This window comes from Neolamprologus multifasciatus, chromosome 3, assembly GCF_963576455.1.
Source record: "Neolamprologus multifasciatus chromosome 3, fNeoMul1.2, whole genome shotgun sequence".
Classification (NCBI taxonomy): domain Eukaryota; kingdom Metazoa; phylum Chordata; class Actinopteri; order Cichliformes; family Cichlidae; genus Neolamprologus; species Neolamprologus multifasciatus.
In genome coordinates, this window is record NC_140441.1 from 34,365,443 (window position 1) to 34,388,910 (window position 23,468).

The 23,468-nt window shown below is 40.7% G+C and overlaps 2 protein-coding genes across 4 annotated transcripts in view; both read left to right on the forward strand.

The window, feature by feature from the left end:
• The window catches only part of LOC146522737 (protein NLRC3-like), a 77,692-nt gene that overhangs the window by 1,398 nt on the left and 52,826 nt on the right, over positions 1-23,468 (forward strand). The window contains exon 1 of one of the 2 annotated variants that reach the window (XM_085153479.1): positions 56-131. The exons of the other annotated variant lie outside the window; for it this stretch is intronic. The gene's annotated coding sequence lies outside the window, so the exon portion shown is untranslated. Of the gene's footprint in view, positions 1-55; positions 132-23,468 lie in introns of those variants that run through there. 2 annotated transcript variants of the gene reach the window in all.
• Positions 28-17,060, forward strand: LOC146522738 (protein NLRC3-like). 2 transcript variants are annotated; one of them, XM_085153486.1, is made up of 11 exons: positions 28-131; positions 1,740-1,769; positions 1,973-2,092; positions 2,380-2,502; positions 4,148-4,211; positions 4,525-4,744; positions 4,842-6,621; positions 6,882-7,052; positions 7,413-7,586; positions 13,648-13,694; positions 13,771-17,060. In XM_085153486.1, the coding sequence occupies exons 2-11, from the start codon at positions 1,762-1,764 to the stop codon at positions 14,310-14,312; spliced, it is 3,249 nt and encodes a 1,082-aa protein (XP_085009612.1). In that variant the 5' UTR covers positions 28-131; positions 1,740-1,761; the 3' UTR covers positions 14,313-17,060. The 2 variants fall into 2 exon arrangements, with proteins under 2 accessions (XP_085009612.1, XP_085009613.1); XM_085153487.1 differs by lacking the exon at positions 1,740-1,769 and having other exon boundaries at positions 31-131.

The following is a 23,468-nucleotide window of genomic DNA, read 5'->3' on the forward strand; positions in this document are numbered from 1 at the left end:
ATTATATGGGATAATGTTGTCCTCTGAAAGGGGGCTCGTGACCACAAAATGTTTGAGAACCTCTTTTCTGGACCAAGGAGACTGAAGGTTTCCCACTGCAGGCAGAACAGACTCTGTTGGAAGGACTAAAGGTGAGACATGAACCATTAATTTGTTTTGTTCTGTTTTTTGTTCTGTTTTATTTTCAGACATTTGTTATTTAAGCTCATCATGGCTGACATAACTGTTAATGCCTCTGGTTGATGAGCTCTCTGTGTAGTTTATCATATTTGATTCGGTTGGTTGGGTCATTTCTGGTAGCAGGGCTCTAGACTGCAACCAATTGGGTCGCAAATGCAACTAAATTTTTCAATGGTGCCACAAAAAAAAAAATCCTCGCAGGTCTCCGCAACTCTGAAAGTATCCGTGTGATCAACAACAAATACACATTATGCCCATATTGTGGTCTAAACCAATCTGAGACAGTCAGGAGCAGGACCTCTCTGATTGGCCGTGGTCCAGATATTCCTGTAGTCCTTCGCGTGTACGTTTGAAAGTGCAGGTGGATAGAGAGAGGTGAGTAGCCTGAATAAAGTGATAGCAGGTGAGAGCAGGTAAACGGATTCCACACAAAGACGTAAACACAGAGCGCGGACCCGACGCATCAGAATCAGCTTTCTCTTTCTCGGTTTTCTCACCCGACGGCCGTAAATGGACACGCCGTCAGGGCTGAAAGCCGACAGCTCACTGATTCTGATGCGTCACTGATTCTGGGTAGTGAAATGTGTAATTCAAAACTTTGTCGGGACACAGAGTCCTACAGTTCTTAAGAAAATTAATATTCAATTAAAAAAGTTAAACACTCTTCAGTAAGTGGATAATTTATGTTTTGCTGTTTAAAACTTTCACTTGATAGATGAAATTCAGTAGCCAGGGGCAGGAAATTCAGCAAAACATCAAAACAAAGCAGTGACATTATAAACTTGTTTAACTAGTCGGACAGTGTGGGCGTGTCATCCGGGTACAGTGAGCACCTGTATTCAAATCATTAACATCTAAGAAATAAACAAGGAAGTGAGCTACAGAATAAAACACAATGATTGTGGACACTTGGTGAGCTTTGAATTATTTTCATTTTGTTTCTTTTCTTTGTTTCTTTCATTTTTTGTTGTTTATAAAATTCTTTTTAATACATTATTTTAAGATGTGTCTTTAAATCCTGCAGTGGTTACACACAGTCTGGCGGGGAAGTTATACAAGTGAAAAATAGCTGAAGTAGAGGATGCTTTCTAGAATGTGTGTTATGTGCCAGGAAAATACTTTTACTTAAATATTGACTCAAACTCCTGAAGCATAAAGTGATGAAGGGAAGTATGACAAGACCTTAATAGAGAAAGAACATAATCAAAACTTATCCCAGTGCAGACAGCAAAAAGCTGCAGACAGACAGTGTTCAGGAAGATGATGAATAAATTAATCTTTGATCTGATTTATATTATATGTTTTTTTGTATTTTTGTTCCATTTAATCTTTTGTTTGAAAAGTGTAATCATCACAATGATTGTTTGTTGACTCTTTGATGGTCAAATAGATTTTTTCAGATTTTTTTGACAAACAATGAAACCTTAATTATAAAGTAATATAATATAAAATATAATTATGTATAAACAGGTCACCACCTTGTAGCTATCAAATATCTCAACAAACAGAAATAAAGCCAAATTATAATCTGTTTTATTCTCACTTTTCTCTTCCATCAGGTGACTGCAGGTTTTTACCAACATGGAAAGGTATCACACTCAAAACCTCACATTATCTTCACTGCTAAAAGAACAAAAACAGAAATGATTTCATACAACATGCAGTAACTCTCTACAACAAACCTGCTCTCTGTTTTGTTAATTCAATTTAACCCTGCAAAGTTTTTGTTCCACCTGGAGATTAAAAAAGTGTAGATATATAACCCTGCCTTATTCTTTTCCTCACTCCTCAGACCAGACTCTCCTGAGACCAGACCCAGCTCTGTACTCAGCTCTGTAACAATGAGGAAGAGAAGCTCTCCAGAGAAAGACCATCCTGACTTTAAAAGCAGGAAACTGACTCCTGATGAGAGGTAAGAGTTAACAAAATATTAAACGTATCTTAACTCCATGAGTAAACAGTAAGAAGGTTTGGTTTAGTCATTTATTATTTATTTTTTTTTAGCTTTGTTCACAAAAAGAAGAAAAGACAGCTGGATAAACAAACAGACTAAAGACAACATTGTGAAGAGCATCAAACTTTTTAGCCTTACTGTAATATTATCACTGTGACTAGCTGACAAGTGTATCCAGTACTTTTTGTGTCTGAAGGCTAAAAATGTAATTTCTCTGTCTGATGGTCTTTTCCTCTGTTCACCAGGATCACTGAGACACCAGATGCCCCTAAATCTGAACCTGGACCCAGCTGTGTGTCTTTGAAGAGTGATCGGTCAATGGATTTTATCTTCCACTTTAAAGGACAAAAACCGGCTGCTGCTGAGGAGTAAGAAAGTTCACACCTACCTTTAAGCTATGTAGTGCATCTGGCCTCAGTCCTGAGATTAAAGAGCTCCATAAGTGAGGCTGCTAATTTAAAAGAAAAATAAATCTATCATAACAGCCCTGCATTCCCTGCACTGGGCATCACACTGATTATAATTTATGTGGTAATCAGCAGGAATGTGTCAGCAGTTAGTTTGACTCTTTTATTTGGTAAATAAGAGTTTCAGTATGATGCGGTTGCCAGTTTTGCGTAGGAAGGTGAAATGATCTGCAGCTGTCTGTGTGGTGCTGGATGCCACGATATGATGCTGCTGGATTTCTCTAAATATTAAATGATTCTCATAATTCATAGTGACACACCATCCCATCACCATGACAATCATTAACAAAACTAATAAGGACCAGTTTTTTAATTTTAATATTGACATTAAATTTTTCACGAGTGGTTCCTTTTTTATATGACCTGCATGAAATAACAAGACAAAATGGATTATAATGTAGTAAGATGATCAATTTGTAGTTCAGCATCGGGACACTGAACACCACAGATGTAGCCGAGTGTAGGCTGATTCAAAGTGTCATCATATGATTTTTTATGTGTATTATAAGTTTTTATACTCAGAAAAAAACTTAAGCTGCTGCTGTAAGATGCTCTTCCTTGCTGATTGTATTTTTTAAAAACAGTCAAATTTAAAATGAAACACTTCAACACAACAACACTGTTACGGTTCTGGGTCAGTTTTGACCCAGTATTTTGAGTTTTGATTGTTAGTTTATTTTTGAATAATTGTCGTGGTTTTGGGCGCTATGAGTATTATTATTGTAATGATGATTATTATTAGAATTCGATGTTTCTGTTTATTCATGTTAAGGATTTGTTCTCCGTTGTATCTCACGTTTAGTTTAGTTCAGGTTCCATGTGTCATTCTCTGTCTGTCTCTCAGTGTCAGGTCTGCGTCTTGGTGTAGTGTTCTCATTTCCTGTTTTATTGTGAAGGTTTGCGTCTCATGTGAGTGTGTTCAGTTTTCCCTCTGTCTCGTCTTGTTGATTATTCCCAGCTGTGTCCACCACCTGTGTGTAATTCCCCTGTGTTTCTCTGTGTGTATTTAAGTCGTGTCCTCTGTCATTGTAGTTGCTGGTCCGTCTGTGTTTCCACCCTGCTTCATCTGTGTGTTTCCCTGCAGTCTACCGTCATCTGTTTCCGCCCACTCTCATTCATGTCCAGGTTCGTGTTCCTTAGTCAGTTTGTTCCCAGTTTAGTTTAGTCTTTGCTCTGTTCGCCGTTTGTCCATTTCCTTTAAACCACCCTCACACCTGTACAAGTGCCTGCGTTTGGATCCTCCTTTATTTTCCACACGGCTCATCTCACTCGCTGTGACAAACACGAATCTGAATTCTAATGTGATGATGCAATGTGCAGGAAATATCCATAATATGGTCATTACAAGAACACTGGTACAGAACCATCACTGACCTGTTAGTTTTGGACTAGTGGAGTTAAATAAGTCTATAAATTAACATAATAGGTTTGTTACAGCACAGTTGTGCTTGTTTTAATCAGGATGATCATCAAACAGCAGAAGAAGAAATCTTTGGCTTGTATTTATGTGCAAAATGGTTCAAATTTCTTCATGATGTCTCCACAGAGCTGATCAGGAGAGTCTTCATCATAATCAGCAGCATCAAACTGATCTGGACTCAATATTTAAGGTTTGTACATGTAAACCAACCTCTTTATTATTAATAAAACCCTTTTCAAAGCAAAGCTTCAGCATAACTTTATAACACTACCTGAAAATAATGTGCAAGTACCCTGTACTTACGTGGAATTTGCAGGAAACTACAGGGCACATAAGATGTAAGATGGGGAAATAGCTGAGTACTTAGAATTATTTAATTTATGTTATTATTTTATTGTTTCCTTTGTTAAATTGAAAACACACACAAAAAAAATTTGTGAAAAATTATTTTTACTATGAAGATCTGATTTTCGTGAATTCAGATTGTGTCATTTATTTTCCAGATGCTGGAGGAAAACATTATGATGTTTGTGAAAAACGAGCTAAAGAAGCTGCAGAATAATCTGAATCAAGATTATTCAGAGTGTCAGAGGGATGAAGAGGAGGTGTTGGACAGTGAGGAAGAGAAGCAGAGAAGGAGCAGCAGAGAGGCATTTCTGAAACTCGCAGTTAACTTCCTGAGAATAATGAAACAGGAGGAGCTGGCTGACTGTCTGCAGAGCAGTGAGAGCATTTCTCTTCATAAATTCAGTCTTTACAGGAGTGAAATTGTCACATTTTCTATAATCATAACACTCATGTTTCTGGTGCTTTCCTGTAGAAAGTCCTGATCCACTTTGTGAGAATACATTTAAATGTAACCTGAAGAAGAAGTTCCAGTGTGTCTTTGAGGGGATTGCTAAACCAGGAACCAGAATCACTCTAAATGAGATCTACACAGAGCTCTGCATCACAGAGGGAGGAACTGGAGAGGTCAACACTGAACATGAGGTCAGACAGATTGAAATGTTTTCCTGGAAACCAAACAGACCAGAAACAACAATCAGGTGTGAAGACATCTTTAAAGCTTCGACTGGAAGAGATAAACCAATCAGAACAGTTCTGACCAAAGGAGTGGCTGGCATCGGGAAAACATTCCTGACAGAAAAGTTCACTTTGGACTGGGCTGAAGACAAGACCAACCAGGACATCCAGTTCATTTTTCCATTCCCATTCAGAGAGCTGAATTTACTGAAGGATAAAAAGTTCAGCTTAGTGGGACTTATTCATCACTTCTTCACTGAAATCAAAGAAGCAGGAATCTGTAACTTTAAAAAGTTCAAAGTTGTGTTCATCTTTGATGGTCTGGATGAGTGTCGACTTCCTCTGAACTTCCACATCACTGAGATCCTCACTGATGTTACAGAGTCCACATCAGTGGATGTGCTGCTGACAAACCTCATCAGTGGACAGTTGCTTCCTTCTGCTCACATCTGGATAACCACACGACCTGCAGCAACCAATCAGATCCCTGCTGAGTATATAGACATGGTTACAGAGGTCAGAGGGTTCACTGACCCACAGAAGGAAGAGTACTTCAGGAAGAGACTCAAAGACAAGGACGAGGCCAACACCATAATCTCTCACATCAAGACATCACGAAGCCTCCACATCATGTGCCACATCCCAATCTTCTGCTGGATCACTGCTACAGTTCTAGAGAGTGTGTTAAAAACCAAACAGGATGGAGGAAAGCTGCCCAAGACACTGACTGAGATGTACATTCACTTCCTGGTGGTTCAGACCAAAGTGAAGAACATTAAGTATGATGGACGAGCTGAGACAGATCCTCTCTGGAGTCCAGAAAGCAGGAAGATGATTGAAGCACTGGGGAAACTGGCTTTTCAGCAGCTGCAGAAGGGAAACCTGATCTTCTATGAATCAGACCTGACAGAGTGTGGCATTAATGTCAGAGAAGCCTCAGAGTACTCAGGAGTGTTCACACAGATCTTTAAAGAAGAGAGAGGGCTGTACCAAGAGAAGGTTTACTGTTTTGTCCATCTGAGTGTTCAGGAGTTTCTGGCAGCTCTTCATGTCCATCTGACATTCACCAACTCTGGTATCAACCTGCTGAAAGAAGAAGAAACAGCCTCAGTGCAGACTGTAGAATCTTCAGTAAGATATTTCTACCAGAGTGCTGTGGACAAGGCCTTAAAAAGTCCAAATGGACATCTGGACTTGTTTCTTCGCTTCCTCCTTGGTCTTTCGATGCCATCCAATCAGGATCTCCTACAAGGCCTGCTCACACAAACAGGAATCATCTCACAGATAAATCGGGAAGCAGTCAAGTACATTAAAGAAAAAATGAATGGCACTCTCTCTCCAGAGAAAAGCATCAATATGTTCCACTGTCTGAATGAATTGAATGATGACTCTCTAGTGAAGGAGGTCCAGCATCAACTGAGTTCAGGACATCTCTCTCCTGCTCAGTGGTCAGCTCTGGTCTTCATCCTACTGTCATCAGAAACAGGTGTGGATGAGTTTGACTTGAGAAAATATTCAGCTTCAGAAGACGCTCTTCTGCAGCTGCTGCCAGTGGTCAAAGCCTGTAAGAAAGCCCAGTAAGTATCCAGTTTAATCCTGGCAAGAGATTGCTTTAACCCTCTCAAGGCAGGCATTGCAGATTTGCAACAGTTAAAAGCTAACAACCTGATTACCCCACATACATATTTTATATGTATAAAAGTTTTTTTTTACTCAGAAGTACCACTGCAGGTATTCTTTTGTGCATTAGCAACAAAAACTTAATTTGAGCCTGAGAGGGTTAAAGTGTTTATTTGAAAAGGTTGCAAAGTTCACTGATATACTGATATGTTTCTAGGTTGGGCGGCTGTAACCTCACAGAGAGAAGCTGTGAAGCTCTTTCCTCAATTCTAAGTTCTCAGTCGTCCAGACTGAGAGAGCTGGACATGAGTAACAACAACCTTCAGGACTCAGTGAGGTTGCTTTGTGTTGGACTTGGGAGTCCACACTGTATGCTGGAAACTCTCAGGTTAGTTGACTCTTTGATACAGGAGATTTGGATATTTCATGACAACTGTCATTATTTTATAGATGTTAATATGTTTTTTTCTGTTCTGGTGTAAGCTCTGAAAGAGAACAGTAGAGTAGAAATGAAACACACTTCATAAATCAGATAAAATATGACTTTATTTATGATTGTCCATCATAGGAAAAAAGACAGAAAGTCAATGTGTTTTGTTCTTTTTTTAAAACTGAGTGAAGAAAAGCCAGTTTGTTTGTCTTTTTAACAACTTTAACTGAAATCAGAATCTGTTAGTTCGACTGCATTTACATTATCAAATTCAGAGCAGTTCATTACAATGATATGACATGTTGAATGTGTTTGAAGGCTGTCAGGCTGTCAGATCACAGGAATAGGCTTCACCTCTCTGGCCACAGCTCTGCGCTCCAATCCCTCCTATTTGAAAGAGCTGGACTTGAGCTATAATCATCCAGGAGACTCAGGAATGAAGCTTTTGTCTGCTCAACAGCAGGATCCACATGTGAAACTGGAAATACTCTGGTAGGAAAACAGGAAATAAAGCTGAAAATATATTTTTTTCTCCAACATTTTGTAAGGAGGAGCAGATATTTACTTGAAGTCATTTAAGGGTTTATTGTAACCACTGACCTGATGGCCCGTAATATAGTCTGTAATTCCAGTCAAATGGGCAACTGTGTGGGTGAATGACTCAGAACCAATCACAGTTAAAAGCTCACCTGTGAGTCAAAATCACAAAATCAATCATCTTTAACATTTTCTTGTCTTGCTGGTCAAAGGGGGTGCTCAAGCATAACCCAGCTGTCACAGTCTTTGCCAAGCAGTTGCATACTGTGATATCATTCACAATAAGTGGTCATCTTGTTGATATGCTTTAGCTCAGTGGGTGAACAGGCGACCATATGCCGCATGGCCAGAGAGCAGTAGGCCTGGGTTTAAGCAGCCTTTTGCTGCATGTCTTTTCCTCTTTCTCTCACCACTTTCCTGCCTATCTACAATATATCTATCAAATTATGGACAAAAAAGTAAAGTAAGTGATAACCTTAACTCTAAGTTTACCTTAACCTTTAATTCAAGAGAGAGGCAAAACTGACTTTTTTCAAATTTAGTTTTTGCTCTGTATCAGATCGATTATTTTCTTTGTTTCCAGACTGCCAAGATTTGAGAGAATAATTGACCAAAAACAAATAAACAAGGCTGGGATCATGATGAATTAGGCCTCAAAAAGTGTTTAAAATCAAATGAAATAGGCACCCACAACCTTATGACTGCATGACCTTGCAACCTCATTAAGGTTGACAATTGAGATTGTGCATTTCAATAAAAGATTGAGGTATTTACCCCAATCACACCCCATCAGGATTCATCATCATTGCCCACGAGCGTTGCCTCTCTCATTGTGTGTAAAGGTTGGCTGTGTGGCAAGATTAGCTAGACCCAAAATGCAGGACATGGGAAACAAGGTGATTAAAAGGAAGCTTTATTGCTGAGCTTAACAAAATACAAATTAAAGTTGTGGGTTAAAGGAATACACAGCTTGAGGGAGAATGTAACAAATAGCTTGGGATGGGACCCTTGATACTAATGTTTGAAACTGTGTCGATCTTATGAAGTTCAGTTGTTTTACTACACTGCTTTAAAGTGTAGCACACAACACCAACATCACATGACCATAGTTTTATAGGCCTTCTATGGGGTCTATTTTATACAGAAAAGTAGAGACTGGAGACATAAGTTTTGCAGGCTCTTCCTTGTCTCTCTAATACACAGAATTTTATACCATTGTTTTCTGTTCATTTATACACATGTTCCTCTTTCCTTCAGTCATTCCTCTTGTGACAAAAAACATCATATTCAATCAGGTTCACATGTTAAACCCACTTGGTCGTATTGTTTTTTCCACAAGTATAGATCTACAAAATAATGATCTTATATCAGTCTCCTTATTACCAATAAATCTGTAACTAAATCCTGCTGCTGTCCAGCTTCAACAATATCTCTGTGCAGTAATATTAGCACTGCGAATCACCTGCTTATTATTACCATTATAATCTCTTTATATCTTAAAAGATTAAACAATATATTTGCGAACAATAAACAAACATATTCTATAGTTGCCCAAAAGTCAATATAAACCAGTCTATTTACATTTAGCAATATAATGAGTAAGAATGAGGTTATGTTGAAATCATCAACTGTAAAACTTCTAGTAACATCAGGTTAAAAGTATGTCTCGGAGCTACATATGCTACGAAATAAAACAGATGTAGTAAGACCCACCACGTCTTTACACTACAAGTGGAATTGTGGCTCCCATTACAACTGGCGGGAAAGTTTGCTTTCTCTTGATCTATGAAAACACACTTTCTTACGTCAGCTGTGGCCTTTAAATCAAGACAGAAAAAGATTTCAGAAAAGATGAATGACTCAGAACCAATCGCAGCCAAAAGCCCATCTGTGGGCTTTTAACTGTGCATGGCACACAGAGCAGGATAAATAAATAAATTAAATAAATTTTTATTTATATAGCACCTTTCAAGACAGAATCACAAAGTGCTGCACATAAGATTACAAGTCATAAAAAGATTTAAAAAGAGAAAATAAAACAGGCATAAAATTAACCAAAAGCAGTTTTAAAAAGGTGAGTTCTGAGTTATTTTTTAAAAACAGCTACTGAGTCCACAGTTCTTAATGCTTGGGGGAGAGAGTTTCACCTTCTCGGGGCCACAGTGGCAAAAGCTCTATCACCCTTAGTCCTCCTCTTAGTATTTTTTTATAGCAAGTAAGCCCTGATCAGGTGACCTCAAAGACCTGCTAGGGACATAGGGCTGTAGCAGATCAAAGATGTAGGCTGGTGCCAGTCCGTGCACAGCTCTGTAGGTCAAGACCAGGATCTTAAAATTTACTCTAAATTTAACAGGAAGCCAGTGTAACTGAGATAACAACGGTGTCACATGTGAGTACTTGGAGGATTTTGTCAAAAGTCTGCAGCGTTTTGCACAACCTGCAGACAATCCAGAGAACCTTTGCTTAGACACATAAACAGCTAATTACAATAATCCAAGCGTGACGAAATAAAAGCATGTATAGCAATCTCAAGTTCAGAGCGAGATAAAATCGGGCTTAGCTTAGCCACATTTCTTAAATGATAAAAACAAGACCGAACCAGAGATTTCACATGCCCATCCAATGTGAGACTCGAGTCAAAGGTGACACCTAAATTCCTGATAGAGGATTTAACATAGAGTGAGAGAGGACCAAGGGCTTTCACTATCTGCAATAGAAACCTATCAGGGGCGCATATGAGGACTTCGGTTTTCCCCTCATTGAGTTGGAGAAAATTTGCAGCCATCCAACATTTGATAAAATCTAAGCAATCGTTCAGACGCTGAAGCTTAGATAAATCCTGGGGCTTAAAAGAAATGTACAACTGAATATCATCAGCATAACAGTGATAAGAAATGTCCTCAAAAGAGCCCATTATATGCTGGAGGGGGAGAAGATAAATTAAAAACAATAAAGGCCCCAAAACCGAACCTTGAGGGACACCATAAGTAAGGGAGGTAGAGGATGACCTAAAATCGGAGACTGCCACAGAAAAGGATCGGTGATGGAGATATGAGGAGAACCACTCCAAGGCAGTACCCGATACCCCAACCCAATGTTTAAGCCTTTCGAGGAGGATGTGGTGGTGAACTGCGTCGAAACTGATGTGAGGTCAAACATAAGTAGAACAAAGCATTTTCCTGCATCATTATTCATCAAGATATCACTAGAGACCCTAAGAAGATCTGTTTCTGTGGAGTGAAATCGACGAAAACCGGACTGAAACTTATCGTAAATGCCATGTTTATCTAGAGCTGCCATAAGTTGCTTAGCCACAACCTTTTCTAGAAGCTTAGCAATTAACGATAAGTTAGAGGTAGGTCTGTAGCTGCTCCAAAGAGAGGGGTCTAGCTGAGGTTTTTTTAAAAGTGGGACAATAGCAGCGTTTTTAAAATAAACCGGAACTATACCAGATGCCAGTGAAGAGTTGATTAAAGTGAGCACACATGGGCCAATAGACTGGGAGACATTTTTGAATAATGATGCAGGTACAATGTCAAACAAACAGGAGGATGCTTTCACTGAATTCACAAGTTTTACCAGCTCAGGTAGTGAAACCGGAGAGAAAGTATCCAAGATAATGGGCCGAGATGGGTTAGAGATCAAAATAACAGGTGCTGAATGTGAAAAATTTATTCTCACGTTATGAATTTTTGCAAGCAGAAAAGAGAGAATTTTTTCACAGTCCTTGTTAGAAAAAATAGGGGCCGCAGGCAGAGCAGGAGTAACAATGTCACTAATGGTGTTGAATAGCACCTTAGCATTGTCTCTGCTCTTTGTAACCAAGTGTGAGAAATGGGCAGCCTTCGCATCTCTGATCGCATTATTAAAATAAGCTAAAAGGTCCTTAAGATAAAGGAGGTGAACATTTAGATGAGTTTTCCTCCACCTGCGCTCTGCTTTACAACAATCACGTTTTAGACAACGAATACTGTCATTTAGCCAAGGAGGAGATTTGGAGGCAGAAACACTCCTCGTCTTAACTGAACATATTTCATCTAAAATAATTATTAAAAAGACTGGTTGAGAAATCAACACCATTTTGAGGAGATAGCTATAAGTTAAAAGCATCCACAAATTCCTCCGCTGTGGAGGAGTTTAAGATACGAGAGCTAACCATGCGTCTGACAGGGGACAAAGGCTCATTAAAAGACAAGTTAAAAACAATAACATAGTGATCAGAAATAAAAATGTCCTCAGAGCAAATAAAATCAATATTTAAACCCAAAGTAAAAACAAGGTCCAGTGTGTGAGCTTTGCTGTGTGTAGGACCGGACACATGCTGAGCAAAATGAAAAGAATTCATAATGTTCATAAAGTCTCTGGCGAATAGGTCGGAGTCATCATCAATGTGTATGTTAACATCCCCAACTATAAGCACTCTAGACAGCTTCATAGTAGCGGATAAGAAGTCACTGAGCTCCGATAAAAATAACCTGTTATTTCCAGGTGGACGATACACCACAGCACAGTAGAAAGGATCCTTGTTACCAATTTTAAGCAGTTGCAGCTGAAACGAACAAAAATGCCCAATTTTCACGGAGCGGCAGGAGAAACGGTCCTGGAAAGCCACGGCAAGCCCACCACCCCGACCAGACAGCTGAGGCTGGGTAATAAAAGTATAGCCATCCGGGCAGAGTTCAATAAGTGACGAGTAGTCTACATCCCGCTGCCAGGTCTCAGTCAGGAATTAAAAATCCTGTTTTTTAGATAATATAAAATCATTCAACAAGGATGACTTATTAGAGAGAGATCGAGCATTAAAAAGCGCCACATTCAGTGAGCTAGAAGCCTCATTATTTGCAGAGGCTCGAGTTAAGGGATGTAAATACACAGGGTTCGAGCCGTCACACTTGTAGAATCCACTCACCGAGGGAAGAAAAAGCCAGCCTGCAGAAGAGTCTGGATAAACCCTCCTAAGGTGGCATGGACTCAAAGAGTCGGGCCCAGCGTATCCAAACCAGGCCATGGAAAACAAGTCCCCCCTCCATGGAGCTTTTCTAAACACAGGAGACAACGCACGCTCGACGTCGCTTGCAAGCCAAACCACGCCGCCAGTAAAGCCTGAGCTTTACCTGAAAACCTCCTCTTCTCCCTGTCCTTCTCCGTGGTCCAGAGGGACCACCGAAATCGCCTGACGAGGATCCAGCTAATGGAGGAGGGTGGAAAATGCCAGAGGACGACGAGACATCGTGTGGCATCATAGAGGATCGGATGGATAGCAAAGCCAGGCGATCATACACCAGGGCAGCAAATACATCATTAAAACTGAGTGAGAACAGTAGAGCAGAAAAAAATAACACAACAGTAGTAGAGCGCGACAAACTGCACCCGGCAGCGGCAGAGCCAAACAAAGGCGCCGCGCCATTATACAGAAGTTTTAGTTTTAGTTCACCTGGTTGAGAAGATAACTGTAACACTTTTGTTTCATTGTCCCCCTCCGTACCAGATTCATTGTCACCCCTTGCCAATGTTTTGGGTCAGATTGGGTTCCCCAGACTTATTCTCAGTCTGGAGCTTACTGTGTGCCTTTATGCCAATAAATGCAGAACTACTGTAAGCTTTGAAACAGGATCTCGACTTTCCTGGTGCCAAATAAAAGTGAAGTAAATATTTGTTATTTTATGCAGAGCTGATACAGTCATGTGAAAAGTTATAATTCTTCTTAAAACGATTCCTCTTAAGTCATTCAATTCCTGTGCACTGTGTGCACACAGATTTTTATACATGATTTTTACCTTTTTTACATGTCTAATACACTTCACTGTCAGGTTGTATTTAGGTAATTTAAGAACCTGGTACGGACCAGATGATTTCTTTTTTTAATTGTGCTTTGATACATCAAACCTTAGAACCGTATTATCTGTTTGACTTTATTAAGACATAAAATAAAACACAAGGTTATTTCTCTGGAAAAGATGAATCAGAGAACATAAAGGCCTTGTATGGATACTAAAAGATAATGTGCTCATTTCAGTGTGGAACCTCAAGGAGTCCAGTGGATGAGACCAGGTCTAAGGAAATGTAAGTATTTTTGATTTATGAGCTGCATTCACACTATCTTGTACTGTTCTACATTTTTTGTCACGGTTCCTTTTAGATTTCTGTGATCTGATGCTGAATCCAAACACAGCACACAGAAACCTCAAACTGTCTGATGACAACAAGGAGGTGACACATGTGGAAGAAGATCAGCTGTATCCTGATCATGATCATAGGTTTGATCACTGGCCTCAGCTGCTCTGTACCAACAGTCTGAGTGGTCGCTGTTACTGGGAGGTCGAGTGGAGAGGAGATGTTCATGTTGCTGTAGCTTATGAAGGAATCAGACGGAAAGGAGAGGCTGATGAAAGTAGGTTTGGAAGGAATTATCAATCCTGGAGTCTCAACTGCAGTGATGATAAGGGTTACTATGCAAGTCACAAATTTGATTTAAGAGCCATCCCTTGTCTCTCCTCAGCTCTCTCTCACAAAGTAGCAGTGTATGTGGACTGTTCTGCAGGAACTGTGTCCTTCTACAGTGTCTCCTCTGATAAACTGATTCACCTGCACACCTTCAACACCCCCTTCACTGAACCTGTATATGCTGGGTTTAGAGTGAAGCCTGACTCTAGTATCCACCTCTGTGCTGACTCAGAATAATGAACTTACTGTGCAGAGAAATATTCTCACATTGGTGTTTCATACTTTTTCTTACTTAGTATATGAGGTATACTGTCTCGTACATATATTAATTTGGTTTTCAGTCCAGTGATGTTGGATTAGACTGATTCTCTTGAAAAAAATATCTTTTATCATCTTATTGTCTTTGGTGCCTAATTTAAGAGCAGATATCAGTTTCTATTAATGCATCATGGTTTACATACCCACAGGACTTCTGGTCCTGAGGAAAGAGGAACTTTATTTTAAAATCTGTTGCATTACTATCATCTATCACTAAATTTGTTGCATCCATCCATCTTCTTCCACTTTATCCGGGGCCGGGTCGCGGGTGCAGCGGCCCAAGCAGAGCAGCCCAGACCTCCGTCTCCCTAGCCATCTCCTCCAGCTTATCCGGGGAACACCAAGGCGTTCCCAGGCCAACTGAGGGATATAATTGCTCCAGCATGTACTGGGTCAGCCCCCGGGCTCCCCCCACCCTTCGGAGGAAACCCATTTCTGCCGCTTGTATCTGCAATCTCGTTCTTTTGGTCCACAGCTCGTGACCATAGGTGAGGGTAGGGTTGTAGATCGACCGGTAAATTGAGAGCTTTGCTTTTACACTCAGCTCTCTCTTCACCATGACAGCGTCAGCATCGCTGCAGCCGCTGCACCACTCCGTCTGTCGATCTCCCGCTCCCTTCTCCCATCACTCGTGAACAAGACCCCGAGATAGTTAAACTCCTCTACTTGGGGCAGGGTCTCATCGCTGACCCGGAGTGGGCACTCCACTAAATTTGTTGCATTATATCTGTAAGGTTTATATTATTGATTGTCATTTATGCTTAGAAATATTTACTCATATATAATTAGAGTTTTATAATCAATTGCATAATGATAGAGGTTTGATCCTTAGTAGTCTGTAAAGACTCTGTGTGCCTTCCAGAGTGTTCTGGCATGCACACACAACTTGGGGTCATGAGAGAGGTCGTACCTTCTCTTACTGATTTACGGTATAGGAGGACACCTACTCTGTATCTGGTTAAGTATAAGAGCCTTTTGTTCAGGTGGACCGCTGGACTCTTGGCACCAGCTTTGGGGAGTCTTCACAGGCTCATATCTTGAGAGCTGTTGTAGTAGAATTGTCTCCTTACAGCAAGGGGTGTGTGCTAGACTGACCCATCAATACCCATTTTAATCATGTTTAAACTGATGGATGAAATCTTTGGAACAGAAAATTTTGACATTTTAGACGTTGTTGGTTAGACTTTGTGATGATGAGCGCTGCAGGCTTCTATATATTTTGTGTTTAGGCTTCTTTACTTTCTTACATTGCATAACTGTATGATTCTCTCTCTCTCTCTTGTTAAGCAAATTAAGTAACATTTTACCACAACAAGTTCCTGGAGAAATGCAATATCACCACTGTGTGCCCAGTTTTCACAACAACTGATCTGGATGGTTCTGGATACATTTATTAGTCTGTGTTGATCCAAATGTAGCTTCTAGTACTGCTGATACAAGAAGAGCAGCTTATGGCTAACTGGACGCTATGGAGACGTCTCTCTTCAGTTCATAATAAATAAAAACAGTCTGACTTACAGATGACCTCCAGTCTGTGTTTCTTGACTGAACAGAAACAGTTTTACAAACTCAGATTTGTTTTTTTGTTAAAACACACTCATGAATTGTTACAGAAACGGGAAGGTGAAGACAAAAGAATCAAGATGAAAACAGGATTTTTTCTTGTTGACTTCTTGCAGATTCTGTCAGTGTGTGTTTACTTCTCCTGTGCATATATGTGTGTAATACATTTTAAACATTTATCAGTTTAAATGCTCTCTAACTGCTCTTTCTAAATAAATTAAAAAAGGACTGTCTGTCCTTACTGTGTTGCACTGTTTATATAAAACCCTAAAATGAATCTGTTTATGTGTGGATAAACTGTAAACTGTGTTCAGAGAGTTAAAAACAAAACAGAGCAATAAACAGACAGCAAGATGTTTTTAAAGTGTCTTTGTGAACATTTATACTACAGGTGTATTTATAGCATACAGGTGTGTTATGCTGCAGGTATGAAACATATTATAAATTGTCTGTACAGTATATGAGGAGAAAAAGCGAGAAGGAGAAAGACTCCAACTTTCATTCTGTCAGTTTCTCCTCTCATGACATAAATACCTGCGCAGTGACAAAGACCCCGACTGCAGCGTGTTTGTCATCGTGACGCAAAATACTGAGAACCATCCAAACTTTTGTAGGCCTTCAGATATCGTCCAGTATAGTTTGAGGCCTTGATGACAACATAATGATATGAATCATGTGGTGTAGGAAACACGTTGGAAGGGAGTGAGTAAACATCCATATTCAGCCCTCCATTGCAAAATTCCTTCATAATAAGCAATATATACTGTACACATGTTTGTTTGCTCATAGTTACCAGAGTTCATCTCCTCTACAAAGGTTTACAAGGTCTTCACTCACTCGATGTGTCAGAATTGCTACTAGGAATTGACCAATCCAATATATAATTTCGGTATCGGTCCGATCCTGACCTAAATTACTGGATCGGATATCAGGGGGAAATTAAAAATGTAATCTGATCCATTAAATATCACAAAAGCACCTCACAAAACTTGCGACATGGCGTAACCTTAGCAGTCGGAGCAGTATGTGTGATGTCATAGAGTGACTTTTGTGTGTGACACCTGCCAGCGGTCTGGAGTTAATTTACACTGAAAACATTTGGAGCCTCGCTAGGTGCTGCCAAACCAGGTGTTGTGCCATGGTAGGCATCCCCGACAAAACCCGCTCCCCGCGCGCTGTGAGCTCCCACCAGTGTTCCAGATTAACTGGTGACGGTCAAACAGATGTGTGGTAGACTTGCTTAAAAGGAGCCGCTACTGACAAACCAGCAAATTAACACTTAACAAATATTTCATCTGTGACACCTGTGAGGTTACCTCAAACACAGTCCGTCAGTTGCTCTTGAACAACAAAATATTTTAAAATGTCGCAGGTTTATCTGATGATATTCTCATACACGAGGCAACCGTGTCCACACCGATGCTGTTCACAGGACAACAAGAGTAAACGATCTGAAGAATTTTGTCTTTGTTATCGTTCCCTTCGTACGTTTTATTACTCTGATTTCAGTGTTTTCGCCAGACCCCAATCTGACAGCCAGCACCTCCTCCCAGCCCCCCAGCCCTGACGGTTAACAGAACGGGGGCGAGCGAAGACCCCAAACCTCCCTCCGCCCGCTCATATGTAGTGTTGCTGCATGCTGTTCTAAAGTGCATTTAAAACACAGGAGGGCATGGTGCTTCCTCCCAGAGAGCAGCACAGCTCCTCCCGAAAACACTCAGTGTCTATATGCATTTAAAATTGAGGGTAGGGCACCAGCGCCAGAGGTGGGTTCAAATACACAGACCATCCTCTGGATGCTGTAGAACGTGCCCACCCTAAACTTTGAGGTCACAGTGAACAATCAAAGGTTGCTAGGAGGAATAGCTCCAAGAGAAGAGGGTGTGTTTTAGCTTCTTGAAGTGCATCGGTCCTTATTATCAGGCTTGCTTTCACGATTGTGTGTCACAGTTTAACACTGAACATGTTATTTACTGATAGTTGTTTATGATTGGAAGTGTGTGAATGAATGTTATATTTTACTTCATCAGACTCGCTCACTGCAGCATCTGCAGCAGCTTTCTGCTTCAGAAAACTGAAGCTTGTGTGCAGCTGGACTGCAGGATTGATTCTGTGCAACATCTGAAAGGTTTTCACTTTTCTCCTGAGAGCTCTGTGCCATCTAGTGACATCTTTCAGTATTGCACTGGCATGATAGCAGGTACACTACAACACAAGAAACACAACAAAATAAAATAAAACACTGCATAAGTGAATAAATCTTTATTTATATGCAGAAAATCAGAGTTTGTCCTGACTCTGAGTTTCATGTGATGCCTGATCTCCTTTTCTGTGCCTCTTTGGTGACTTCATGAAAGCCCAATTAGTATAACCACATGTTTTAAGAGCTTCCTTTACATGTATGTGTTCCCTCTTTTTGTTCTGCCCGGTGATGTAGTGTCCTGATTACTGCAGGTTTGTGTTCCAGAGGGTGGTGGGAGTCAAAGAGGAGGTACTGGTCCGTGTGTGGGGGCTTCCGGTAAACTTCAGTGTTGAGGTTTCCATTCTCTTCAGTGTGCACAGCACAGTCCAGCAATGGCAAACAGTTATCATTTGTGTCTTCCCTGAAATTTATGTTTTTATCCATAGATTTGATGTGAGTGTGCTTTGGACACGCTTTAAAAAGTTTCATTAATTTATTTTATTTAAAGGAACAGTGAGTATTAATGAATACATCAATGTAAAGATTAATGTGAGAAAATCACATGGATGAAGCGCTCTCAAAAACTAAAATACAAACAGCTGTAAACTCTTGGTGTGCTGAGCTGGAGCAACAACAATGTAGACAATATGAAACAGAAGAAACTGCAGAAAACACTGGAAACATTTATGACACATTTACTGACACTTGAACATTACAAATTACAAATATATTATTATATTATATTACAAAAGACACATGAGGTGAGGATGATGAGCAGCAGGATCCTGCAGATCATCTTCTCCCTGTGAGAGGAGACAGAGGTGAAGAGTCATCAACACATGAGGTCAAAGGTCAGTCAGTACAGGTAGAAGAAGGAAAATCTACAGTCTGACTTCATTCACTCATCACAACATCTGATCCTGTTCATGATCCTAATTATTACACTGTGTAACAAGGACCCAGACTGACAGTGTCTTAGCGGCAGCTTATTCAGCAACTTTTTTTCCTTTCATTAATGTGACTTTAGTACTCTAACGTACCACTAATTACCCAACTTCTAAAAAAATACTTTAACAACATATTTAGTTATAAAAAGACCATCAACAGGAAAGAATTAAATAACATCAATAGGAAAAGTCATTTGCTCCCCTTCAGCACTTTCCTCACTTTTACTATCCAATAGAAGACAAGGTGCCTTTTATGTTTAGGATTTCTCCAAAACATGTGATGATCACAGTTATTGATGGTCTGGTTTAATAAGTGGTTTTGTTTGAAGTTGTGCAGAACTTGTCTGTGTCACCATTTCACAGAATATGATCAGGACGTGACAATAGCCAAATTGTCCAGCAGGTGCCACTGTGGAGATGGTTTCAGATTGTTTGGAATCATCAATACAAGCACAAAGACTTCAAATGTTTCACGAAGTCTCGCTTTGCTCATCACTAGTATGGTGACAACTTCACAGGAGGTCCGTATCTCAGCACTGTCATAGTTAAAGGTGACCTTCATAAACCGAGAAACTGACATTCATGTTTGCCACAGGAAATCCACATTTACTCCTAACTAAGGGTTTAAATGCACAAAGAGACAGACACTGAGACAGAGACGAAGATAAAATCAAAACTTTTTTGTTGTTTGTTGAAAACACACTCAACTATCTGGCTCTGTCCTCAATGCCTCCAGCTCCTCTGTTGTTGGATGGCTTGAATCCAGTGGTTGTCTTCATGCCACAACTCTCTCATGCTGATCTTGGCCTTCAGTAACACCTGAACTATTCTAGCCTCCTCTCTATCGCCCCCTCTGAACGCCCTCTTCTTGTTATTGAGGAGAGCTTTGATGTCCTTAGTAGTAGTAATACAATGGCACAATGTGGGCTTCCCAGAGGTGCTGTATGTTTCCCAGTGGAACAGTGCATCAGGCCCTGAGCTTTACAGGGTTGAGGCTGATCGTTTCAATCGCAACCCTGAAGACTTTATTTTTCTCAGTGTATGTGATGACAGGGATAGTCTTATTGCTTCCAGAGGGCTTGAAAACTGGAGGTTAAATCCTTACCCTCTAAACCTCGAAGAGCGCACAAGATGGTTTAAGGACTTGTTTTTTATACAGTGGTGCGACTGGAGAGGTTTGTCGCGTCTGTTTAGCCAGATTGACGACGCGATCAAGAGGGACAGACTCAACACTGCGTACGAGAGTATTAGAAAACGCCTTGTTTTTGACGATCTGGCGAGTTGTCCGAAGACTGGTTTGCCTGCTACCCTGTGCAAACCTAAAATCATAAGACCTTCCGACAACTAAACAATAAACTGGTAGGTTTAATGTGCGGGGTGTGTGTGGGGTTGCGTGTGTATCTATGTGACAAATTAAGAGCTTGTGGTTTTCATTTTACAGAGCATGACACGCCGTCGTGGGACCTGTCAGAGTCACCATCAATAGGGCTGCTAATCCCGACCCCCCAGACTCCACCACCCTCACCATCATGCTCGCAGGACCCCCTCATATCAGACCTGTGGGAGGAAACTGTAATCGACATCAAACTCGCAACTCTCCACCTGTTGATGTTGGCGCTGAATGAGTTTCTACAAGAGACATGTTACGGATGCCAAACAGGCCACCCCAGTCAGGTGCAACACAGCTGCTTGCAGGAATTGTCTGAGTATTTCTTCGACACCTACTATGACGATGTGATGATAAGGCTCAAGACTGACCGATTCATCCCAGCCATCCGGCTGTTTGTACGCTCATACACCACAGATGGGACTGGAACACAAATCCGCAGAGTTGCAGAGCACCTCATGTGTGAACTGAGATCAGAGGGAAATATAGTATGCACCATTAATGACAACATTGTGGACCTGCTAGAAGCAAGTACTTGCACCCGACGTGTTAAACCAGCCATGCTCCGCATGATTGGAAACTACTGGGCTGGGAGACACCTGGTTTAATGTGTGCTGTTCAAGTATCCATTGTCTGTGATTGTGTCTGTGTGAAAATTAAATAAAAAGACGTGTTAACACCAACTTCTTAGTCATTTGTGGTTTGCACAGTCATGGAAAGCACATTGCATAAAATATATCATGATCCAGCCCATCCTGCGGGGTTGGCCAGTTTAAATAAGCTACGTATAGCGGCAGGGGAGGCATCAGGTGTAACACCTCCAATATCTCAGGTCAAACATTATTTAGAACAAGACGACACTTACACACTCCATAAACCTGTGAGGATCCATTTCCCCAGAAATAGAGTATTGGTGACAGGGGTCGACAAACAGTTTCAAGCCGATCTGGTTGACATGTGTGAATATGTGGCAGATAATGATAATGTGAGATATCTGCTAACATGTATAGATGTATTCTCAAAATACGCATGGGTTAGATGCCTAACAAACAAGACAGCGAATGTTGTATCAGCTGCTTTTGAGGATATACTTAGTGAGGGTAGGATCCCTGTGAAACTACAAACAGATGAAGGCAAAGAGTTTTATAATACAACCTTTAAACAGCTAATGAAGCGATATAATATCAAGCATTTCTCAACAGCTAGCGAGGTTAAATGCAGTATTGTCGAGAGATTCAATCGTAGCTTCAAGGGCAGAATGTGGAAGTACTTAACATCAGCCAACTCCCGGAGATATGTAGATGTCATACCAGATCTCACACAAGCATATAACAATGCTTATCACAGATCTATCCAAATGGCTCCGGCAGAGGTGAATAAGGATAATGAGAAGTCGGTCTTTAACGCGCTGTACAAAACAAGGCCTCAGAAGGAACTGTGCTTTAAATTTAATATTGGCGACACTGTACGAATATCAAAACTGAGAGGAAAGTTTCGAAAAGGATACGACGTGTGGTTGTTGATGAAAACAAAACATTTAAAATTGAAAACATATTGGCTAGAAAAAAAGTGGGTCGGAAAAAGCATGTGCTAGTGAAATGGCTAGGATGGCCCGACAGCTTTAATTCGTGGATTCCAGAAAAAGACATCGTTGAGGCGTAATTAACTCAGATGACGCAGCTCTACACACATTCATTCAACACTGAGCATAGACGGAGAAAGCATGAATAAAAAGAACAACAACAATGCAGGCTTCTATGTAAGCCTCTTCTCGAATGCTTCGGCGCATGTTTACCCGGGTAATAAGATATCTAATTTTAGAACAAAGCTAGCAAAACCTATTGTTTTGGATCAGCCGTATGAGGTTGCTGTTATAGAGATACAGTACCCACGCATATGGATGTCTTTTCCACAATCAGATTCGCAAGTGGAAATTCAAGACCCAGTCAAAGATGGAACCATCGCCGTAACCATGATCGAACTGTCTGTGGGTCATTATGCATCTGTGGAACAGATAATAAAAGAATTTAATTTTAAATGTCAGCAGTACCAAACCACTGGAGACCTTAAAATGCAATACAACACAGTTACTAACCATGCCTGTGTTATGGGACCTAGGGGCACTATTCTCACATTTAGAGGGAGACTGGCGGAAATCCTAGGATTCAAAACAGGAGAGCCGTTTGTACTTCATTATAAAAACACATATGCCCCGCACCCCGCAGACATATACGGGGGAAAATATAACATCTTTATTTATGCAGATATCGTTGATTACCAGCTTGTGGGTGACGCCCACGCGAGGCTATTAAGAGCTATAAATATCACGGACGATGACCGCCGCTTGCCTATTCTACAATTTGACAGCCCACACTACACACCTGTGTCAAAGACATTGATCGACGACATAGAAATTGATTTGAAAGACGATCGAAATCAACACATACCCTTTTTATACGGCAAGGTGTTTGTCAAGTTACACTTCCGACCGATAACCCACCATTTTTGAAAAAAAAAGGATGGCCGTCTACAGCACTGATGACTCAAAATATGTAAAATACTACTTATCACAGGCTGGTGGAGAGCTCGGAGGGTATGTTGGGACCAGTACGCAATATGGGTCAGGGCTGGGTGGGTTGTTCCGCAGCTTGTTTAGATTTGCTGTACCACTGTTTAAAAAAGGAGTTAGCATAGTCAAACCACACCTAAAAACAGCCGCATCGGGCATAGTGTCTGATGTCATAACCAACATAACCAGACCCTCAACCACTAAGCAGGACGGTAGCGGATTGTATGTGTATACGCCCAGACCATCTAAGATCCCACCCCCAGGGCAGCCGTTGTCTAAAAAGCGTAAAACCACAAAACCTAGCAGGAGAGCTAGCAAACGGACACCGCCACGCAGAGTGAAAAGACCCAGAACCAGTCGTTCTAAAACTGCAGCGTTTGACATATTCTAAATGGCACTGTTACACAGTCATTCTGGAGAATGTGTA

Excerpts from the sequence above, each read along its gene's own strand:
- LOC146522738 (XM_085153486.1), top strand. Across the intron at positions 2,093-2,379 it reads AAACTGACTCCTGATGAGAG|GATCACTGAGACACCAGATG; the intron begins GTAAGAGTTAAC and ends TCTGTTCACCAG. Across the intron at positions 2,503-4,147 it reads AAACCGGCTGCTGCTGAGGA|AGCTGATCAGGAGAGTCTTC; the intron begins GTAAGAAAGTTC and ends ATGTCTCCACAG.